Raw genomic sequence first — 21,945 nt, 5'->3', positions numbered from 1 at the left:
CCACAATAAGGTCTCCTCAGAGCCTTCTCTTCTCCAGACTGAACAGCCCCAATTCTCTCAGCCTGTCCTCATAGGAGAGGTGCTCCAAGGGAAAAAAAACATTATCATCTGCCTTATATTGCAAAGCTGAGCAATACCTCTGGAATTACAAATCACATGGCACAAGTGTTGAAGTAGTGATGTAAAAACCTGAGTTCTTGCAGAGGTTGTATTTAGCCATCTGCCGCCTTCCTCATCAGCACCACCAATGAGTGGTCAAATCTTCTGCTTCCTATACCCTGCCAAGGGAATCACAGGTCTTCCCCAAGCCCTGCTAACCTTACGAGGTAGGCTCAGGGAGGAGTGGGAGTTTACACTGTGCTGGCAGTAAGACACTGTCATCATAACATAGGGCCTCAAACATTGTACTATGCACAAAGAAAAAGACATTTTATATTGTCCCAGTGCATTTATTATTTTATTATGCTGCAATACAATGCCCCTTTTCACCCAGAGAATAATTGACAAATGCATTACTTCCCAATTCATTGCCACAAAGCTGGAATGAGTTAAAAATACGCCTGAAAGAAATCCTCTTAAGCCATTAGGTCCTGCTGGTTTTACTGTTACATTTCAAGTGATTAACGTCCCCATTACTTAAAGGCAAATTACAAGCAAAACAGTGCTTGTTTGCCCAGCAGCATATACCTTAAGCACAGACACACAGCAACACAGCATGGCCTCTACTCTGTCTGGCATACGGAAAAACCTGCTGTAAATGTTCACAGGACAAACAGATTAATGCACTGCAATTCCCACTGCAAGATGCATCTAAAACCTCCCCTGGGGTGGCTCATCTCTCCCCCTCAGAAATCTTTTTGGTTACTTTTTTAGTGGCAATAATTAATTAGGATCATCTAGAGTCTTTCTTTCAAACCAAACAAACGACACATTTGTAGTCTAGTAAACAATGACCCTGAAGTAAAAAAAAAAAAAAAAAAAGAAAATTAAAATCAAAACCAATTTTTGCTGACATGGACTGCTTGAGACAAAATATCACACTTCTAAGCTTACTAGAAACCTTAAGTTATCTGGCAGAAAGGTTCCTGTTGAGCGATGTAAAGAGTCTGAGGACAAACTCAGGTTGTGTGCACCATTAAGTACTTTGTGGGTTGAGGTTTTTTTGTGTGTTTTTTTGGTTTTGGTTCGTTGGGGTTTTTGTTTGTTTGGTTTTTTACAAGAGAGCTGGTAACACAGTGGTGTTCAGAAAAACAAATGGAGATCAATTTCAGAAATCTGAACACCAAGGTTTTGTGGCACACCTTGACAAAAGGATTGGAAGAAGAGCTTCTCCACTGCATCACACACAATTTATGAAGGCTGCATAAATCTAACAGGCTTTAGACTGCCCAGTCCAAATACCAGCAGAGGCAAGAATGAATTACAACCAACTAGACCACAAAAGCACAGGTGCTTCCTGTGCCCTGCCACATGGGTCTTGCTAATCCACTCCTGTGACATGGAAAGGTTTTTTCCACTGCCCTGAAACATGCTGTGGAAAAGAGGATTCGGCAGTGAATGGCTGAAGCAGGAAAGCACACGCAGCACGCTCTCATATGACCTGCCACAGCCTGTGGAAATCACCATGTGTACCAGAGCATGAAGGCTGAGGGCAGTGCTTCATGTCAGCATTGTTGCTGCTCAGCTTTAGCATGCTTCAGAAATGGATACATAATGCCTCTGACCTGAGGCACCCCGAGTGCTGCCCTCATAAACCTCACAAATACTATGAAGCTACATCCAAGGGGAAAAATTAAAAAAACCAAAGATAAAAGAAAAACAGCCATTTTTACTTCAGTCTGAAGATTTATAGCCCCTATTTCAGGTTAAACTTCTGAGTATTTCTACCTATTCCACTTTTGCTGATATTAGAAAGTATCTTGCCTCACATGCCCTGTTCTTAACAGGCCAATAAACTCCTTGGGGGATTAATGGGAATCAGATTGTTAAATGTTTCAGGACTGCTGAAAACTACAGAGGAGACATACAAATACATGGGAAAAAAAAAAAAGCAGGCTATTATATGCTCAACTCAGGCTTTCAGCACATACCAAAGACAACAGAAATCTACAAGACAGAACACGGAGTGGGGGGAGTGGAAATTAAAAAGCAGGCCTTGATTAGCTACCAGTGCAAACCCAGCTGCATTCACATGGACCAAGAAACTCCACATGAGTCCCTTCTGCTCTGACACACAGAGATTAGAGCAGAGACCCCTATCTCCCCTTGCAGCAACCCACAAGTTACCTGTGGAGTCAAATATGATGGGCTGGCAGTTCCTGTTTGAATTCCAGTTACATTTGAGCACCTGGCCTCCTTCGACAATGTTGTGCTGAGTGGTGTTTGCTTTTGGAGCTCCCACCAGAAGAGATATCCTGCAGGAAAAAAAGAAGAAATAAGACAAAAGTTTTGACACCTGAGGCACAGATGTCATAAAGTAACATCTTAAGAGTTAACAAAGCAAAAGCCTCACCTATTCAAACCTAAATCTGACTAAAACTGCCTTGACTTTCAGAGAACAAATTCATAATAAGTTTTAGGTCTTGGGTCCCTCTTTTCTGGAAACAAAAGCAGGCAAACCCCCCTACCATTTACCACAAAGAAAAGAGAAAACTAAAGAATTCTGTCCTACTTAAAACTGCTTTTAAAATGAGACAAACACCTTCTACATTCTTTTTCTTTTTTTCTCTTTCAGAAATAAGCATGCATTCAGTGGAAGAGGAAACCATGTACTTCTGCAATTGAAATAGTCATCAGCTGGCACAATTTCTGGCTAATTCTGTAAGTAAGAGCAATTCAAGGAAGTGGGTCAAAAATGGAAACAATACATAAACAAAGCAGTAGTGCCTCTGAGCTCAGGAGGTATTAAGTGGTGAGTCAGCCCCAAGCATTTGAGTCAGCAAATGCTCTTTTAAAGCAATCTCCAAGTACCCAAATGCCTGTCAAACACGGGGTTTACATTAACGAACCTTTACTGAAATTCAGTACACAATAAGCATTTTCTTTTTAAGATCTATTATGCTTTTATAAATCTCTGATTGTAAGGACGTCTTAAGTGCAGCCTCAGCAGAAATCACTAGAAGATTATGCCTTGAAGTGGTAGAATTCAGCCACTACAAAGTAAGAAATGGGCTGAATAAGAAGCCAGGCCAAACAAGGTTTTAAGCATCTTCCAACAAGGTTCTTAACATCTTCCAGGAACCTCTAAGAACATCTTCCAGGACCCTCAGACACTTGACTCAGCAGCACTTTACTGAGGAAGTCAATTTGAGCTATAGACAAAGACATTTAGAAGATGGAAAGCTAAATACTTCCTTTAAAAATAACTGAGCACATCCTGATGAGAAGTGTTTAAGAGAGACCATAGCGTGCAAGAGCAGGTCTTATCATCCCATATCAGAAGTTATGGTTATTTAGTTTTGAAACTGGGTTAGCTGAACAAGCTGCAAGACTGGTTGGAGAAATGTCTATGGCAGGCAGATTAAGACTCATCAAACTTGCTCTGCTTTTCACAGCCATCTTCCAGACTTTGCTGTTGTACAGAGCTAAGTTCATACTTCTCAATGTGTAGCACCTCATAGAATCATAGAATCGTTAGAGTTGGAGGGGACTTCAAGGATCATCTACTTCCAACTCCCCTGCCATGGGCAGAGACACCTCACAGTAGATCACATTGCTCAGAGCCACATCCAGCCTGGCTTTAAAAACCTCCAGGGATTAATGCTCAATTTATATGAAGACCAACCTAACCCACTAGTTTTCATTCTGTGTGACTTTTTGGAACCTTAAAAATGTCCTGGTGTGGACCCTGACAGAAAACTCAGGCTAGCTGGAAATCCAATTGCTTTCCTTAGTTGTCTTTCACAGACCGTCTGGATTCCCAAATGAAGAATTTCAAACACTATAATTAACTCAAAAATGTTCTTTCTGGGCATAACAGAAATGCTTAAAAATAAACATCATAATGCCAAGTAAGAAAACACATTAATTGTTATAATCACAATCTATTAAACAAGCAGTAGCTTGCTGCCCACTTTACTCTTGTATCACTAGCTCTTGAGAAGCTCCCCAAAATTTTATACTTGGTACCAAAAAAAAAAAAAAAAAACCACCCTACACAATCAATCATTCCCATTCTAATCATATATTTTAACTCTCTCCTAAGATCAGCTTTGTGATGAAGTTCATTAACAAGGCAATCAATACAGGAATCATTACAGGACACCACAACAGCTCAGTCACCTCTTTTCCCAAAAAGAAAAAAAAAAATTGCTTCTTTTAGTCTATGATGATGAAAATGCAGTTTTGTCATGGGTCTTTAATAGTAGTAATATACAGGTTACTAAAATAGAAAGAAGTCTCTCGTCCACATACTTTGGGAAAGGGGGAATAGAAGGAAAATCATCACTTTCATCCTACGTGATGCAACCACCTGACCCAACACAGAGCTATGGTCTAGACTGGGAGCGCACCAACAGCCTCGGCAATTCAGCCTCCGTAGGCGTTCTTACAGGAATGATCACTTGCAGGAGTTTGCTATGGGCCAACAAAGGGAAACTGGCATTTCCATGGACATGTCTACTGGAACACAGACTATCAAAGGCAATTCTTTTAAAACACTGCCTGGACAAGAAACCTTTTCCAGTTGTTTCGAAGCTACAACCAGCCACTCAGTATTACAGCTATGCCCTCTGTCAGGCACCACATAGCACCCTGCCTACCACTTTAACTCCTGGATTAAGTCTTTCACACTGGACTTCAAAATATGCTTTATTTTGGTAACCAGCAGGTCAAAATAGACTATGAAACAGCAGCCTGAGCATTCAAGAACTAATATTACTCCTTTGTTGTCAGGATAGTCAATCCACAGCTGTAGCTCGACTAAATTTTCATCTCCTGTAAAGAACAGGTGAAAAAAATTCAACAAAGACACAACAAAGGTGAGGGAACCAAGGAACACGTGTGACACTCTACAGAAACCATGCATCAAGGCTCATTTCACTAAACACCTTTGGTAATCATGCTGCTTTGGGGAAGACACCAACCTGTGTCCGGAGAACACTGCATGCACTTCTGGCTGTTTCAGAATGTAAAATATGTGTCTCCATAAGCAATAACTCAATCTAACAGCATTACAGCTTGTTCCTGTAAAAGCTGCACAGCTCCATCTAGTTATGAGGTTAAATTTAAGATAAAGCGCAGTACTAGGGTTTAGCTTAGCTGACAGAGCCTAACTTGTGGTCCAAAAACAAAAACAAAAAAAAAAAAAAAAAACTTCCTTAAAATTAAGGAGTCTTTCCCCAATGTCTGATAACTGCTGGTGTCTTAAGATTGAAAAAGAAGCCAGCACTACTTTCTCTTACAGCCATGCACTCTGAGGTAAATAGTTACTATAAAAATAATGGAAAGATTCCAAATTATTCCTTCAGTGAGAGCTGGGTCACATCATTCCTTATCAGAAAACAAGAAAGAAAGTTTACTACGTACCAGTTTCCCAGTAACTTTGCAGCCATGCATGCTGACTTAAAAATAAAAGGGAGGGACACAAATGGAACCTTTTCTTCTCTTAGCAGTAAGACTTACAGGATTAAGATAGCACAGAAAGATGTTGCAACACAAGCAAGTTAAGACAGGATGACTTCTAATATTTGTAGGCAATAAAGAAATGCAAACAAGGCTCACTGATGCACGACAAAAGAACTTGCTCAATCGCTATAGAAATTGTTTATAAAGTTTTACAAGCTAAAGATCCAGTGAGTGAGAAAATCCCCTCAGCATAATAGAAGCCAGAAGCTTTTTCAGCTTTACAGCCCTTTAAGATGGAAAAGGAGGGAGCAATGTGGCAAAAGCGGGATCGTCATGTAGCCCTCACTTCAGAAATTGAGAGTAATTTACTCCGGCAGCACCGCAACTTTGAAGTCAGTGACACGACGATACAAAAGCCTGAAACACGCCAACCGCTGCACACTAACTAATGTTCCTTAACGTGAAAGGAGAACACCTTCGGGAAGCAGATGTAGAGAATATTTACATGGAACTTTTTCTTCTCTACTCTCCTCAGCAGCTCTGTGACCGGCACAGACAAAGCGTAACTCACGGCACTTATGCAGAGAGCAGCCCCGCCAGGGAACGTCAGGGCTTCCCCAGCTCCACGGGACACCACCTCAGGTGCCGGCTGCGATGAAGCACACCACCACACCTTCACCTCCACACTGCATTCAGCATCACCATGACCTGCACACGCCGCAGACCTACAGGGCTGCCCTGGGAACCTAGGGGTGCGGAGTTCATGCCGCGTTACTGAGCCCCCCGCCCGCATGGCACCCAGCCTTGCTCCTTGTGAAAGAGTCCTACCGGCCACAGCCACCCCGAGCAGGACGGCAGATGCCGTCAAGCGTACTCGGCGTGGCTCCACCGCCACGGTGCCGGTGCCTGCGCCCGCCGCCCCCGGAGCCGCCAGCCCGGCACCTCCCGGCTTCATCAAAGCCCAGCCGGGCCGGGACAGGCGGCTCCCATCGAGAAATCGCTTCTCTTCCCAGAGCCGTCAGTTCGGCTGCTGAAACGGGGGCTGCGCCCGGCCCCTCGATCACGATCACCATCCACACCCTTCGGGCCAGTCGGACTCCAGCCCCGCGCCGGGACAACCCCACCCTCGGCCCCTGACCTGCCACCAAAGGAGCAGAGCGAAGAAAGAACCCGCCAAGACGGGCCCTCCCCGCCCCGGGCAGCGGCAGACGCGGCAGCCCCCGGCCGCCCGAGCCGGGCCAGGAGCGGCTCAGGGGGGCAGGACGGGGCGGGGCACTTACGAGGATGGGTCGGGAGCGAAGAAATCCACGGCGAAGCCGAAGTAGCTGCCCTCGGGGCCCGAGTAGACAGCCGGGCGCTCCACGTCCAGGTTGAAGGTGCTGGCGGCCGGGACCAGCGCAGCGCCCAGCAGCAGCAGCCACAGCCCCGCCATGGCCCAGCCCGGCCCGCTGGTGATAGGGGTCGGGGGGCAGGGGCCGCGCGTTTCCCGCGGCGGGGCGGGGAGCGAAGTCACTTCCTCCCGCCCTGCGCCCAGTTCCCTTTTCTCCTCGGGACAGGGGCGGCAGGAAGGAGCAGCGGCATCATGTGGTGCGGAGGCGGGCCCTGCTCCGCACCGGGCCGGGTCCGCGGCGCCGCTCCCCGCCCGCCTCGCCCTTCCGCCGGCAGAGGCCGGCCCCGCTGGGGAGAGGCTGCACCCCGCGCCCGAAGGCTGGGCTGCGATGCGATTGCGGCTGGGGTAAGAGCAGTACCTGCCCTGGGCTCGTCCCCTGGTTAAGGCACCTGCCTTTTAAACCAGTGGCTGCCTGCCGCGAAGGCTTGAGGAGGTCAAGTGCCATTTAGAAGCACCAGCAATCGGAGCAGGGCGATACAACCCTGCTTTGTCTTCAGAGTCTTTCACGGTGAAGCCTTTCTTACCAAGCCTTAGAGACCATATGTTCCAGGAAAGCTGTCAATACAAGCCGAGAGTTAGTGTCAGTGTGCATCCATGCATGGAGGAAAACAACCCAACGATTTAAAACTGATAGGATAATGAACACAGATATGGTGCTGAGGGATACGGTTTAGCACCGGACGTGGTAGAGTTAGAGAATGATTGGGACTCGATGATCTTAAAGGTCTTTTTCAACCCTAACGATTCCATGATTCTATGTGGATGAAGCCAAGTCAAATCCTAGAGCCACAGCGAGCCCGGCAGCCACAGGGGTGCCAAGCAGCCAGTGCAGGGCGGTGATGAACTGGGTATGTAAAAGATCTCACCTCCTGTTTAATCACTGCACTACGCATCGTGGGCCAGCGTTCAACCTGAACCTCTCCAGTCGCCGTTTGTGGCTTTGTACCATCTGTCATGAGGGTAGCTCAGGCAGTTGCAGGCTTCACTTGCCAAATCCCTCATAGCTTTGCTTTCATCAGCCTATGGCTGAATTCGACATCTGCTCCATGTAGCAATCTTCCAAGAAAAAGAAAATATGCTGGAACACCTTTAAATTGGAATTCATATTAATTCCTAGAATTCAATACCATTAACCATGTAATTAGTTTCACACTACTGTCACTAAAAGTCTGATATTTCCACTTCGCTTTTCTTACATGAACACAATACAGTAAAAGGAATATGTAAGGATGTCTCAACCTTAAACACAAGTTAAAATTATCCATATATCTTTATGAAAGGACAGATTCGGAATTAAGGGAATGCTGAAAGAAAATAACTTATAGAATAAGCTTATGAAAACCCACAAATACATAGAAGAAAAAGCCTCAGAAGATGTGTCATGCTGCAGAGAGATTATGCTGAGGCCTCTTTAACAGAAGATGAATTCTAGTACCACAACTGCTGCATGCAGTTGAAAATTCTACCTTGAAGGGCTTGTTTGATTTCAAGAATAGAAATGGCATCAGAGTGTTTTTCTAAAATACTGGTATAACTCCCCTCTAAACTTTTGAGCTGGATATGGGAAATCGCTCGTGAAATTTTGGACTCAGCTTCTACAAGAGATCATTTTACTTTGAAATCTGTTCAACTGACTCTAAGGGGACTTTTACAAAGCTCAGATCTAAAAAATAAAATAAAATAATACCATAAAATAAAATCAGGTGTACCAGGTAGAATTAACAAGATTCAGAACAAACAAAATTAGAAGCCACTTACTGAGAATGTTTTCAATGGAGAGTGATCATGGCAACAAAAAGTAATTAAAATTATCAGGAACACTGGTAGAAGCTTAATGCAGTCAGAAGCAAAATGCCTGTAAGAGATCTACTCAAGAGAGCCATGACTTAATAATTATCTTTAGAGCATCCCTGAAGTTGTAATACAATTTGCTTTAATTCCATGTAGAGTACATACCAATAAGGTATTAATAACTTTGACCTAGGTCCATTCAACGTTGTCTGTCTTTTCTTATTAATAAATTATCCCTTCAAAGAACCTAAGAACCTTTCACAAGAAAAAAGCACTTTCAGCATTGCCATTTAATGAACCCCATATCAGTTAGTATTAGTTTCCTGGTTTCCTTTGAAATGCAAATTGCCAGTCAGTGGTTTGGGTTTAAGTGATGACCCATCAGTCTACATTAAATGATAGCATGGTACTGAGGCTTACAAGAAAACATGTGTCAAGGAACCAAACATTGATATTGGGTAACCATTTAAATGTCTCACTAAATGAACAGAGGAAGTTGCTTTCCAGCTAACTAACTAAATCCATCTTAACACTGTCAGATTTTATGTTGGCATGCAAGCTAAATTACTTATTCTTGAAGCCAAGAGATAATGCCAGAGACTAAGAGAAAGAGGCTGAGTAATAGCAGTCTTTTAAAAGCTGGATGGAAGATATGCAAGCTTTATATACCACACATACTTGATGAGCCTGCTAGCTACCTGCCTACAGTTACAGGTTTTTTTTCCTCACAAGCTGATTTGGAAAACTTACCAGTATGAGGGGAAAAAGAAACCAAGCATAGTGAGAGAGGATTTCACAACAAGTTGCTCTCATTGAGAGGGGGTTGTGAGTTAAGATCTTTCCATCTTACAAATGTTTCACGTCTGAACTGTTTCCTCCCATCTAGAGATACGTGTTGTCTCAACACTTGTGCAACCCTGCAGCACTGTTGCTCCACTCTAAGCAGTAAAAAAGTAAGTATTTTTCATAGTCATATGTTTTAATACATCTTACAAGTATTGTAAACATAGGGTTTTAGCAATCTCATAGCGTACAGAAGAGCCCCCTAAACATTTCCATTTATTCATCTCAACTTCCCTGTCCACAGTAAAGTCTGTCACAGCCTGACAACGAGCAGCACGCAGAGCTTAAGTGATTTGTTCAAGTAAATTCATAGCAGAACCAGAAAGAACCACCTGGTAATCCTGTGTTCCAGACACTTGTTCTTGCTACCAAGTGATAATGATAATTCTTTAAGGAAGCAGCCTTGAAAATGGTTATTCTATCAAGAAAAGGAGGAGAGTTCTTATCCCTACTCTTGATCCTCATTGGTAGTTTTCCTAACTTTGCTGCCTCATTAATAAAACTTAACTTTTGTTATTTACTCTCTTGTCTCACAGCTGTTACATCACAGACCTGATCAAAGCAAAACCACAAAGGAGTTGATAAGTTCCCAAATTGTAGCAAATAGGGCAATAAACTAGAAGAAACAAGTGGTTTATGTGTCCTTTGATCAGTAAGTCAGTAGCTTAGGGAAAAGGAAGATTTATTTTCTCTACTTCATTGAATAACTGCACAGCATTACACAAACAGTGAAGGATAAGTTGCTCTCAAGATATTAGAATTGTTTAACCAAATTATAATTTTTGGCTTCCTCAGGACTGGCTGTGCAGCACTATTGCTTGTGGTCAGCCAGTTGCTAACAGAGGGGCCAGAGGAAGAGCGCAAACTTTGCATCAACTCAGGGGTTACTCACACCTGGGAACATGTTTTTCCGAACCAGCTCCTCTCTTCAAGACAAGTTTTTTTAACAGCTGTTTCATGCTTATCTGCTTTCTCTCATCATTTGGGCTGAGGAGGGAGAAGCATTCTGTCATTTTCCTGACTCAGCACCCAGTGCCTTGCTCGGCTCCCACTGAGTTTAGTCATCAGCTGCAAGAGGAAGCAGTGGTGGCACTCCTGTCTGGCCTTGATTCAGAACACAATCAGAGTCCATCAGTCTAGACAGCCTGAGAGCACAGCCACAGTTCCCTATATGGTATTATATACCTCCCAGCCTCAACATGGAGGAAAAAAAAAAAAAAAAAAAAGAAATGTGCATGCTTGGGACCCTGCCTCTAATCAAAACCAGTCTTAAGTAGATGAAGGAAACTTCTGCTGCTGAACCACAGAAGAGACTGAGTGATTGATACCCTGGCTTGCAATGAGCCACTGTGTCTGACAGAATGATGGACAGAGGAATGAAAGCCTAAACCAAACTTTGCTGGTAGTGTAAAGCAGGGAGCAACCTTCCAGTGAAGATGTGATTTTTTTCTTCACTAGCATGTTTAGTGATCAGCACGACTAGCAAACAAGTCAAGAACAACTACAGCAATGGTATTACAGAATGTGAACACATGAATTAAACATTTCTAAGTTCACTCTCCTGTTATCTCTAGTTTTCAATTTACAAGTTACTAAGATATTCAGTGGTGAAAACAGTAGGACTGGGATTCCTTTTAACAAAGCACTCAAATTTTTGTCTGCATTTGTAACTGATTAAGATTATTTTTATTTTTTTAGGGGAGAGAGTGGTGTCTAAGGAACTATTTTCCATTATTTAACAAATGAAACTAATTTTCTGTTACAAGTTCTTAGCCTGTTAGTTTTCACTCACACAACTAGTTAGCAACACTGCTGAATGTAGCTTTGCAAGGCCTTTGTACTCACTTTTGTGCTATTCCTGAATCTCCAGCTTAGTAACATTTACAGAGGATTTCAGAATATTTTCTCCTTTGCAATTATTTCTCCTCCTCTTGCCATGATGCTCTTCAGTGAGAGATAGACAGAGTCCTCCAAGATGGTATAACCATGCACTTGCAGGCCATCATGGTCCTACTTAAAAGGCTCAGCAAGATGTCCTGTATATAAGTGATAAGCTTCAGCCTCTTAGCAGATCCAGCACTTCACAGTATCAGTAGCTTTAAATATCTGGAGCAAAGAAAGGATTATCACTGATTTGTTCATAGATACTACTATTAGTCTTCTAGAAAAGCCTTTGTTGACATAAGTTTTAGCATATATTTTGCTCTTATGCCATCCAGACACTGGGACTTGTGAAGAAGAGGCTTAGCTGCTCTTTACAGAATTAACTCTGTTTCTAACAAGGCAGTAGAAAGCAAACCTTATGACCAAAAATGTATTACTTTGGTTTGGTCAGTTGATGCCTTGTCTTCCTCTTGTGTTTAATATTCACGGTCATTTTCTTGGAAGAAAACCACATTAAATCTGTAAAGCTGTGGAAACATTACTGGGTGAGAAACCTGAGGAAACCACTACAGCCATGTTGTAAGCTTGATTTGCTTTATTGCCCCTATGAGCAATTCACCACATCAGCTAAAACTCATTGAGCTGTCCTTAGCCCAAGGCTATAAGGCAATGTTTTCATTAGGACAATGAGGGTATGGGCTACGTTTTAAAAGCAAAAAAAAAAAAAAAAAAAATCAGCTTCTGGCTGGTGAAGAACTCTCAGTGTGGAGCTGAAATCTTCCACTTCCAAAGGAAGTGAGTCCTACTATGATTTCCACCTCCCCTATTTGTTCAATGCTGATAGTTCTATTACTTCAGTGTTAGTCAATGTCTTTCTACCAACCCCTTTTGTGTTTTTCTGTGTTTTATAGAACACTCATTACTCACCAGGCCTTTAAAATGAGGATTTCATGGCACCAAGTTCAGGGATAGCTCTGCTTGATTTACTACAGGATTCATATTTTTTCAGTCTGACAACATTAGTCATTATAAATCACGCCTGTGTCTCGGATTTTGATTCACAGAGCACTCCTGCAGATCTAACAAACCAATGTATCCAGATGTTGCTCAGTATCCTCACAAAGGCTGAAATATTTTTAAAAGCTATTTTTAAACAGTATTTTTACTCTAGAGAAAAGGATTGGCAGGAAATAATGTAAAGAAGGAGAAAAAGAAGAGGAAAAAAAGACCAACCCCCCTAATATTCTCTAGGCAATCTCCACAAAAACATTCTCACAATATCCATGCGTATATGAAGTGTATTCTGTAACAGAACCCTATTCTATTATGGGATGGGCTGTGGGAACACACCTGCCTAGAGAGGAAAGCCTAGAAGTCACCACATCTGCCTCCAGCTTCAGAGCAGCACCTCAGCTAATCATAGTGAAGGAGCTTCAGGAGACAGACAAGGAGAGATGAGGGTCTCATGTCTTTTGGGTGGACAGGTCTCGGTAGAGCTGTCTAGAAGGGGATGTGGCGAATTGCTTATCTAGAGTGCCATAGAGTTAACGTCCTGCTTTTAGAGTAGGAAGAGAAAACAGATGAAAGGAAACACCTGAACCACAGGTTGTCTTTGCTCTGACATCCTTTGTGGAACATGTGTGTTGCATACAGAAGGTGTTTCTGTATTCCTGCTGCTTCTACCCTGCACAGCAGCTATGTGGCCCTCTAGATGAAAAAGCTCCACCAGCCAATGCTGCTTACTGCTGTTGTGGCTGACTCCATCAGACAGAGCTGCTTTTCTTCCTGATCCACCCTTCTGTTTTGATTCTGCAGATATAGTAAATACACAGCAGGCACAATTAATACAAGAGTCCTAGCATTACACTTGATTAAATCAATCATGCCTACTACCTCTTCATCACTCTCTCTTCCACTTCTGCCTTCCTTTCCCAAGAAGGGAGGTTGCTTGCTGAATGCCATGAGTTCAACTCTACTATTTTCAATTCAGAGAAGACCCTCTAGAAGACAGTTTTTATATAAGCAGCTTCCCGAAAAGTGAGGAAGGAATCATTTTTTTGTCTGTCATCTTATTCTTAGCTGCATCTACATTTCTTTCCTGAGAACCTTTCCCCTTCTTTTGCCTCTTACAGTTTTGGTACCATTTTAAGTACCAACATTTCTGCCACAAGAAATGAGGCCAGAACACACTACCCCATTTTTTATTTAGAAGGTGGAAGTGGCAGAAATACTTGTGAAAGAGTATTTTGCCAAGAGCACAGGGAAGCTGAATGCTTGCCTGCATCCAGGATCTATAAGCACAGAAACAAGGGACACTGTGTAGTAGATTGCCATTTATGGAGAATTCCCAGAAGACAAGAGGCATTTTCTAGGTTGGTAGCTACTTTTTTTTCCTCTCCACATTCTTGTCTGCTTATGGTCATACAGAAATAGCAGAGATAACTGCTTCCTGTTACAGAGATATCATTATCCCTGTCTTGAGTGCAAATCATCTTCTATTAAACAGCATTGTGACAGTTATGCACAGCTTCTGTTTCCACTCTCTAGTTTTGGGGAAATTTTCACTGTTTTTTCTATTTTTTTTTTCCCTATCATGAAATTTCAAAGGAATCTAACAAAGCTCAGTCTCCAAAAGCAATCAGCTTTGCTTTTTAATTTACTGTTCCACAAACATAATGCCACATCTTACCTTGAAGCATCTCTCCTCTAGTGCTCCTGTATTACAGTAGCAGTTCTACATTCCTGCTAAAGGATGTAGAACAAAACCAAGTTCAAAACTTAAGAATTCCCTGGCTGGCAGTAACTTAGTAACAAGGTGAAACTTTAAACACATTGAAGAATTAGATAGCAAAATAGCAGGATGCAGAGCAAGAGGAGTTGAAAGACAGTAGGGTAAAGTAGAGCCAAGCTCATTTCTACCTGATACTCTGAATGTTCTCTCACACTCAAATACAAAAGCACTTCAGTTTGCAGTTAAACTGACATAGAAAAAGAAATTTTCCTCCTTCTCTCTCTCCAAAAGTGTTTCAGTTGTTGAAACCGAGTGTCCGAGGCCTTGATAAATCAGCTCAGCTATCAGCTGTAGCTTCTGGACTTGGGAAGACACATTACTACCTTACTACCATCTTAGAGAATGCCTCAGAGTTCAAACTGCTTCCTCCCACACCTCCAAATCCTCTTTCTCCCCAAAGACCACCAATTCATCCTCACTTTGAAAGCCATTCAATTTTGGTGCTCTGTATCCAAGGAATACTGTCCTGTCTGGCATTAAAGCAAAGCATGCCATTATCTACAAAACATTACAGGGCGACTGTGTCTTGGACAGGTTAAAGGATCAATATTTATGTCAAGGAATGAAGCTACAGAAAATGGACCAAGATAGAGTTAGTTCTTTAACCATTCTAACTGAGGATTTGGCTGGGGGGATGCAGGGTGGTGTTTGGTGGGGGGTTGTTTTGTTTTACAAGTTTTAACTGTTTGCTTGCAATTGCCAGGAGGTTTTTTTTCTTGTAGTACACACCCAGTTGGGTGCTCCTGGTGAAAGAATATTTATCTATCAGAGAAGTCTGCCAGTTGATGCTGATAGAAACTGCAGACACTTCAGTGCTTCAAGAGTACATTTAAAAGCTTTTGCCTTTTTGCTGTCTTGGGGGAAGAGTCTTCATTCCACTTCTGCCTGCTTCCCCATGCCTACAAAGAATGGGTGATTATTTATGTACAGCAAGTGTTCTGTAGAGCTGTAACTTGATATTTCTGGGTGGAAGACACTGTCTCTATTTATAGAATACAGGCTTTTTGTACTGACAATAAAAGACTGAAGAGCTTGTGGTGCAAGGCTGATACCACTGGCACAAAGCATAGTTTGGCAGCTATTAGGTTCTCAGCCAAGGTAAACAGTCACTAAGATGAGATGACAGCAGTTGAAATCATTTTGATCCTCTCATAGTTTATCCCTTTTGTTCTGACTCTACACTGGCAGATATTTGAAGAGTTAAGATCTTTGCTATGTTCTTTCTGACCAACTTTCCTCATCCTTCTTCTCTCCATTTTATAAACAAAACCCTGGTGTGTTTAGATCCACATGAGAGCAGCACACTGCTGGGCACTCTCATGCTTTACTCCACACCTATGGAGGAAGCCCAAAAGGAGAACAAAACCAGCTGGCTTACACAACCATCAGTATGCTAGTTGATATGGATTGGAGAGGTCAGTCAAAAGAACCTCCCTTATGCAGTGTTTAGACTTGGAGAAGAGGGAAGACAAAAGAAAGTAATGAAGAGTGAAGGTTAAAGGTTTTGTCACTAGAAACTCTGCTGTTACCTAATTTTAACGAAGAATTAAGCTGCAGCTACAGAATTTTTCAAGTGGAGGAGCATTTTGTATAGGCACAGATTTGGCTAGATTGGAGAGGACCTTTAAGATAATCAAGTCCAATCACTAACCTGACACTGACAAGTCCTTAACTAAACCATGTCCTTAAGCACTACATCTATACAACTCTTGAAAGTCTCCAAGGACTGGGACTCTACCACCTCCCTGAGAAAACCTTTCCAATGCCTGAGAACCCTTTCAGTGAAGAAATTCTTCCTAATATCCAACCTAAACTTCCCTTGCCACAACTTGAGGCCATTGCCTCTTCTATTACTTGTTACTTGGCTCCACTGTTTCCAAACTACAACTAAACTACTGGACACATCAGACATGAATAAAGTTGGAAGAAAACACTGATTGAAGCTTGCAGTAGATTCATATTATTGCATAAGGACCAAACAACTGGAATGTCTTAGATCCAGTCTTTACATGCAGGAACAGCCTCAGTGTCAGAAGTTAAACCAGGGAATAAAACTAGAATGGAAAGGAGACATAAATAGGATAAAAGGTCTCCTAGAACAGGAAGCCTGTTAAAAATTATTAAATCCCTGATAAATGTTAAGGTTTTAGCTGATTTTCCACAACAACAAAAGGTGTTCTGATATGCTGAGAAGACAGTTTCATCCCAACATGGGTCCAAGGATGCAGCAGCCCTAGAACCCCAATGGCTGACTGCACAAAGAATATTGTTTGGCCTTGCCAACCTTCATTAATAATAATTTTCTCCACTCTTGCCTTCAGGCATGCTCCTGCTTCTTTTTCCATGCATGTTTTTTAATGGAAACCTGTGATGATTGTCCATTGTATCCTGCTTTACACAGAATCACAGAACATTAGGGGTTGGAAGGGACCTCGAAAGATCATCTAGTCCAGCCTCCCTTTAATTTAGGAGTCACAGAATCACAGAATTAACCAGGTTGGAAAAGACCTTTGAGATCATCAAGTCCAACCTATCACCCAACATCATCTAATCACCTAAACTGTGGCACTAAGTTCCTCATCCAGTCTTATTTCACAAACTTCCAGGGATGGTGTCTCCATCACCTCCCTGGGCAGCACATTCCCATGACCAATCTCTCTTTCTGTGAAGAATTTCTTCCTAACATCCAACCTAAACCCCCCCAGCGCAGCTTGAGACTCTGTCCTCTTGTTCTGGTGCTGGTTGCCTGGGAGAAGAGACCAACCCCCACCTGGCTACAACCTCCCTTCAGGTAGTTGTAGACAGCAATAAGTTCTCCCCTGAGCCTCCTCTTCTCCAGGCTAAACACCCCCAGCTCCCTCAGCTGCTCCTCATAGGGCTTGTGTTCCAGACCTCTCACCAGCTTTGTTGCCCTTTTCTGGACACGTTCAAGCAACTCAACATCTTTCTTAAAAACTACACAGTTCTTTCTTAAAAACTACATTGTTCTGATGAGCAGGAAAAATACAGCAAACTGGAATAGTAAAAAGCAGCATATGGCTGCAAAGAACATCCTGGGTTTAAGTGGTTTTTGAATGAGGTAGCAAAAATAGCAACTTTGCAAATCTGTTAAGAATTTCCTTCTTCTTAAGCTTCGTCTGCTTCAATGACACCAAGCATAATTTAATCATTTTACTTAGTAACAGTAAGAACTTATTACCCAAGCCATGATGAATGAGTCCATTTCTTTCTAATACTCACCAATAGCATTTGCTGCCCAAAGTATCATCACTGCAACCTGTTCATAACAGGTGTACTGGCTGATAGTTATATTCTGCACATCTCCAATCACATGCTTTCCCACAGAATTCAGGTAAGGAGTGCAGTCTAAAATGTGGAGAAATAAATGCTTTAAGAAAGCATTCTTGTTGACCTTCTTGTGCTGTATCAGAGCAAGAAAATCATCCTTTGCCAACAGCATCAAATCTTAAAGATCTAGTCAAGCAACCAGTTCACATGACCCACATCCTTCCATGTAAACAAAGAATTACATTCATTGCCTAACATTTCCTCAAGCTTAAGCAAAGCACCTGTGCACTATTTACTCCATAACATCAAGTACTGCATGCAAATCTAGATGAAACTTTTCTGAGCACACTGAAAACCACAAAACTTTATAAGTAATTGAGCACAACCACTTTCACCCATTGCAGAACTTTATTTCACAAGACTCCAAAGGAAATTGAGTTTATAATACCAGTGTGTAGCCTGTACCATAGTAAGAGTACAAACGACATGCTGGGACTTGGAAAAGAGAACAGTTATTCCTCACTAATTACTCAAAAGAATATGAAGAGTGTCATTAATTTTGTGCATGTACAGTGCTTAGAACATACGTCAGGAACACATCCTTAGTTTTAAGCCAGGCTTGCTCAAATTTACATCCAAATATATTACACCACAAATGTTACATAAAAAGGCTACATCTGAGGTCCTTCAAATGAAATGCTGCTATTTTATGGTTGAAAGCACTAATTACTTTTTGCCATTCATTTCACTAACATGCTATGAAGGAGTCTGTTGTGGTCACATATTAAGGCTATAACATCATAAATGAATAAAACATCTTGGCCTTATTGCTAGTACCAGAAACAGGCACTCTCTGTAAAAAGACAGAGCACCTACTGAAATGAAGGAACTGTGACAGACTAAGCCAGGGTCACTTCTAAGCCTCTAGTACTAGTGTGAGAGGAAGAGAGAAGGATGATTTACAGAGATCACTGAAAAAGCACTTCGGGTGATCATGGCTACATAGAATACAGCCAATATTCTGGGAACAAAGACTACCTGCTTCATTCAAGATTTTACAGAGTAAGGCTCCTTTGTAGCAGAAAATCAAGCACCTTAAAGAGAGAAAGTTGGATTTTTTGTCAGAAGGGCTTCTAGCACTGAAATCATAGAATCATAGAATCAGTCAGGGTTGGAAGGGACCACAAGGATCATCTAGTTTGCAACCACCACACATCAATTCCTTTTTTATATCCACTTTCTCTGCTTGGCATCACATCAAAGCAAAGGCAAACACAGGAGATCATTTCCTCTAAGTATTTTTCCCTAGAAGCCTAATAATGCAAGCTAGGAGAAGTCACATCAAAACCAAGATGTAGCAGAGCTATGGAACTACAGGGTTTCCAAAAGGTGATAAAAACACATAGGGAATACAAGAAGATACAAGGAACATACTTGGAAGAGGAAACCATCACATGCTACCTCCAGTAGAGGAAATCTTCCGGACTAAGAATTTTTGGAGGCTCCATGTAACAAGCATCCCCAAGAATTATGTGGAATCATCCTTTCCTTACCTCTTTCTTCCCCATGAGCCTGGGTTACGCTCTTGCCCCAACACAGTGCAGTTGTTGGGCAGTTCCTCCAGCTTTCCCAGATCTCATTTTTCCTGCTCATACTTATGTAATTCAGGGAGTAGTTCTCCAGAAATACTTCAGGTATATACATATATATAAAACTGATATTTGAATATAAAAGCTATCTCATTCTCTCAACTTAGGGCTGCAGTAACTTCACTGTGAGAGAAACAAAGATGCAACCTTGTAAGATTCTCAGTTGAGTCAGTCTACACTCCACACTTATCACTCCACACTTTCAGTGAGCAATTAAAAAGCAGCACACAGAAGAACAGGTAGTGAATCTTCCAAGTATGTTAGTTGCAAAATATACAAGCTTACAAAATATTCAAGCCTGCATTGCTTACTGTATTCAGACTCTTAAAACAGGGGCATAAACATTGCAAAACATGTAGAAATGAGCATTCAGGAAATCCAAGACATAGTTTCTTTTGACACTTGTTCCACACATCTGACTAGAGAACTGAAATCTTTGTAAGAAGATAGTCATTTGTAGGTGTACATTTTCTGTGCAATCTGTTAAAGAAACACAATCTATTCTGCCAGTCCAGAATTGCCAAGTTATCACTACTTTGTCCAAAATTTATCAACAGTAAAACCTCCCCTTGATAAAGAGCAGTTGGACGGAGTATCCAGAGTTACAAGCATCTGATAGATAATGTAATATTTAGGGTCATGTTTACATTTCACAAAGTTCAACAAGACCAAGTGCAAGGTCCTGCAGCTGGGTCAGGGCAATCCCAAGCACTGATACAGGCTGGGCAGTGACTGGCTTGAGAGCAGCCCTGAAGAAAAGGACCTGGGTGGGGGGCTGATGGACAAGAAGCTCAATATGAGCCACCAGTGTGTACTTGCAGCCCAGAAAGCCAAGCAGAGCCTGGGCTGGGCTGCATCAAGGGAAACATAGCCAACAGTTTGAGGGAGGTGATTCTCCCCCTCTACTGCACTCCAGTAAGACCCCACCTCGAGCACTGTGTCCAGTTCCGGATCCCCCATTACAAGAAGGATCTGGACATGCTGGAATGTGAACAGAGAAGGGCCACAAGGATGATCAGAGGGGTGGAGCTCCTATCCTATAGAGACAGATTGAAAGAGTTGGGGCTTTTCAGTCTGGAGAAGATAAGCCTCCAAGGAGACCTTATTGTGGCCTTCCAGTATCTGAGGGGGGGCTACAAGAAAGCTGGGGAGGGACTTTTTAGGATGTCTGGTAGTGATAGGACTGGGGGGAATGGAGTAAAAGTACAGATGAGTAGATTCAGATTGGATGTTAGGAAGAAGTTCTTCATCACAAGGGTGGTGAGACACTGGAACAGGGTGCCTAGGGAAGTGGTGGAAGCCCCATCCCTGGAGGATTTTAAAGCCAGGCTGGGTGAGGCTCTGAGCACCCTGATCTAATGTGAGGTGTCCCTGCCTTGCCCTGGCAACCCTGACACTTCTGTGATTCTGTGAGTTGATTTTCTCCACATTTATTCCAGGCCTTGACTATAAGACAGGTAGGAGCTCTGCTCCAAGTAAGAAAACAGTAGCAAGCAGAAAATTCAATCACACCAGTCTCCAAAAATCCTAGAATTTATAGCTAGCGAGTTTAAGCAGGTTTTTTGGGTGTGATGGAAAGGAAATTTTAGTGTACATGAAAATTAATGCTAATAAATACTCTGGTCCCACAACAGCAAACACCGGGGGAGAAAGCATGCAGCACTTAGGGTTAATTTTGTCCACACAAGTGTCCAGTAGCCAAGGTGCTGTGAAGGCAGAGTGCTATCCTCAAGAAACATCCCAGTCATAGCTATCTTACACTTCTTACCTGGCACAAGTATTTGTGACGAGAAAAAACCAAGATGATGCAGAAGCAGTGAAGGCTGCAAGGGACAGGAATGAAGTTACTGCAGCGGTGTTTCTTCCCTGGCTCGTAGAATCATTAAGGTTGGCAAAGACCTTTAAGACTACTGAGTCCAACCATAACCCAGCTACCATGACCACTAAACTATATCCTTTACAGCCTGACCTCAACCCATTAGTTGCTTGTACTAAATCTTCCTGCTCCCCTCAGTGAAATACTGTATTTTTGACCCGTACAAACTGGTTGGTCACTACAATGAAGATACTGCTATTTTAGGATTCAGTATATCTCATTTTCCCCTAACAGAGTCATGAATTTCAGGAAACTTTTATCAATAGAAACAACTGAGCAGTAAGCCCCATCCAGGTGGACTCCATTCTGTCACAGTGCTGATTGCCAAAATCCCAATTTGCTCTAAGAAAGGCCTTTGCTTTCATTTTTAATCAACAATTTATTGACTGGAACTTCTTGTCAGCAGCAAACCGAAGCTTAGCTCACAGGACTGAGAACTTTTAATAGGCTACATTCAAGCCTGTCTTCAAGGAGAAGGAACAAGTAGCAGCACATTGTTACTAATCCTCAAAGGTTTGCCTGAAGGCTGTACCAACAAAAGACCTCTTTAAAAGCAGTCACTGCTTCCATGGCTGGAAGACCGATCAACCAAGCCAAGAGGCTAGAACGAGTCCAGTCAGGAGAAGTGCCAAAGTCTATGTGATACAGTGCAAACCAAAAAGGCACAGAAATCTGTTTCCTGACAACATGAGGCAGTCAGTATCTACTGCCTCAGAAAATGAGATTTCCTTCAATTGAACTTGCAGATACTCAATTTAAAATACTATGGAAGGCAACTGTCCTAACTAGACAGATGATCTCCAGAGGTCCCTTCCAACTCCTATCACTCTTTGGTTCTGATATTTAAATAATGCACAGAACAAAGGAG

The 21,945-nt window shown here is 42.4% G+C and overlaps 1 protein-coding gene across 1 annotated transcript in view; it reads right to left on the bottom strand.

Annotated features, from left to right (window-relative positions):
* The window catches only part of ITGAV (integrin subunit alpha V), a 55,182-nt gene extending 48,185 nt beyond the window's left edge, over positions 1–6,997 (bottom strand). The window contains exons 1-2 of the mRNA XM_054380897.1: positions 6,846–6,997; positions 2,287–2,414 (exon numbers count right to left, since the gene is read on the bottom strand). Of these exons, the coding sequence (XP_054236872.1) occupies positions 2,287–2,414; positions 6,846–6,997 (280 nt within the window). The remainder of the gene's footprint in view (positions 1–2,286; positions 2,415–6,845) is intronic.
* Between the last annotated feature and the right edge of the window lie 14,948 nt (positions 6,998–21,945).

The sequence above is a fragment of the Indicator indicator genome, chromosome 5, assembly GCF_027791375.1.
Source record: "Indicator indicator isolate 239-I01 chromosome 5, UM_Iind_1.1, whole genome shotgun sequence".
Classification (NCBI taxonomy): domain Eukaryota; kingdom Metazoa; phylum Chordata; class Aves; order Piciformes; family Indicatoridae; genus Indicator; species Indicator indicator.
The sequence above is the reverse complement of the archived record's forward strand: the minus strand, read 5'-3'. Positions and strand labels throughout refer to the sequence as shown.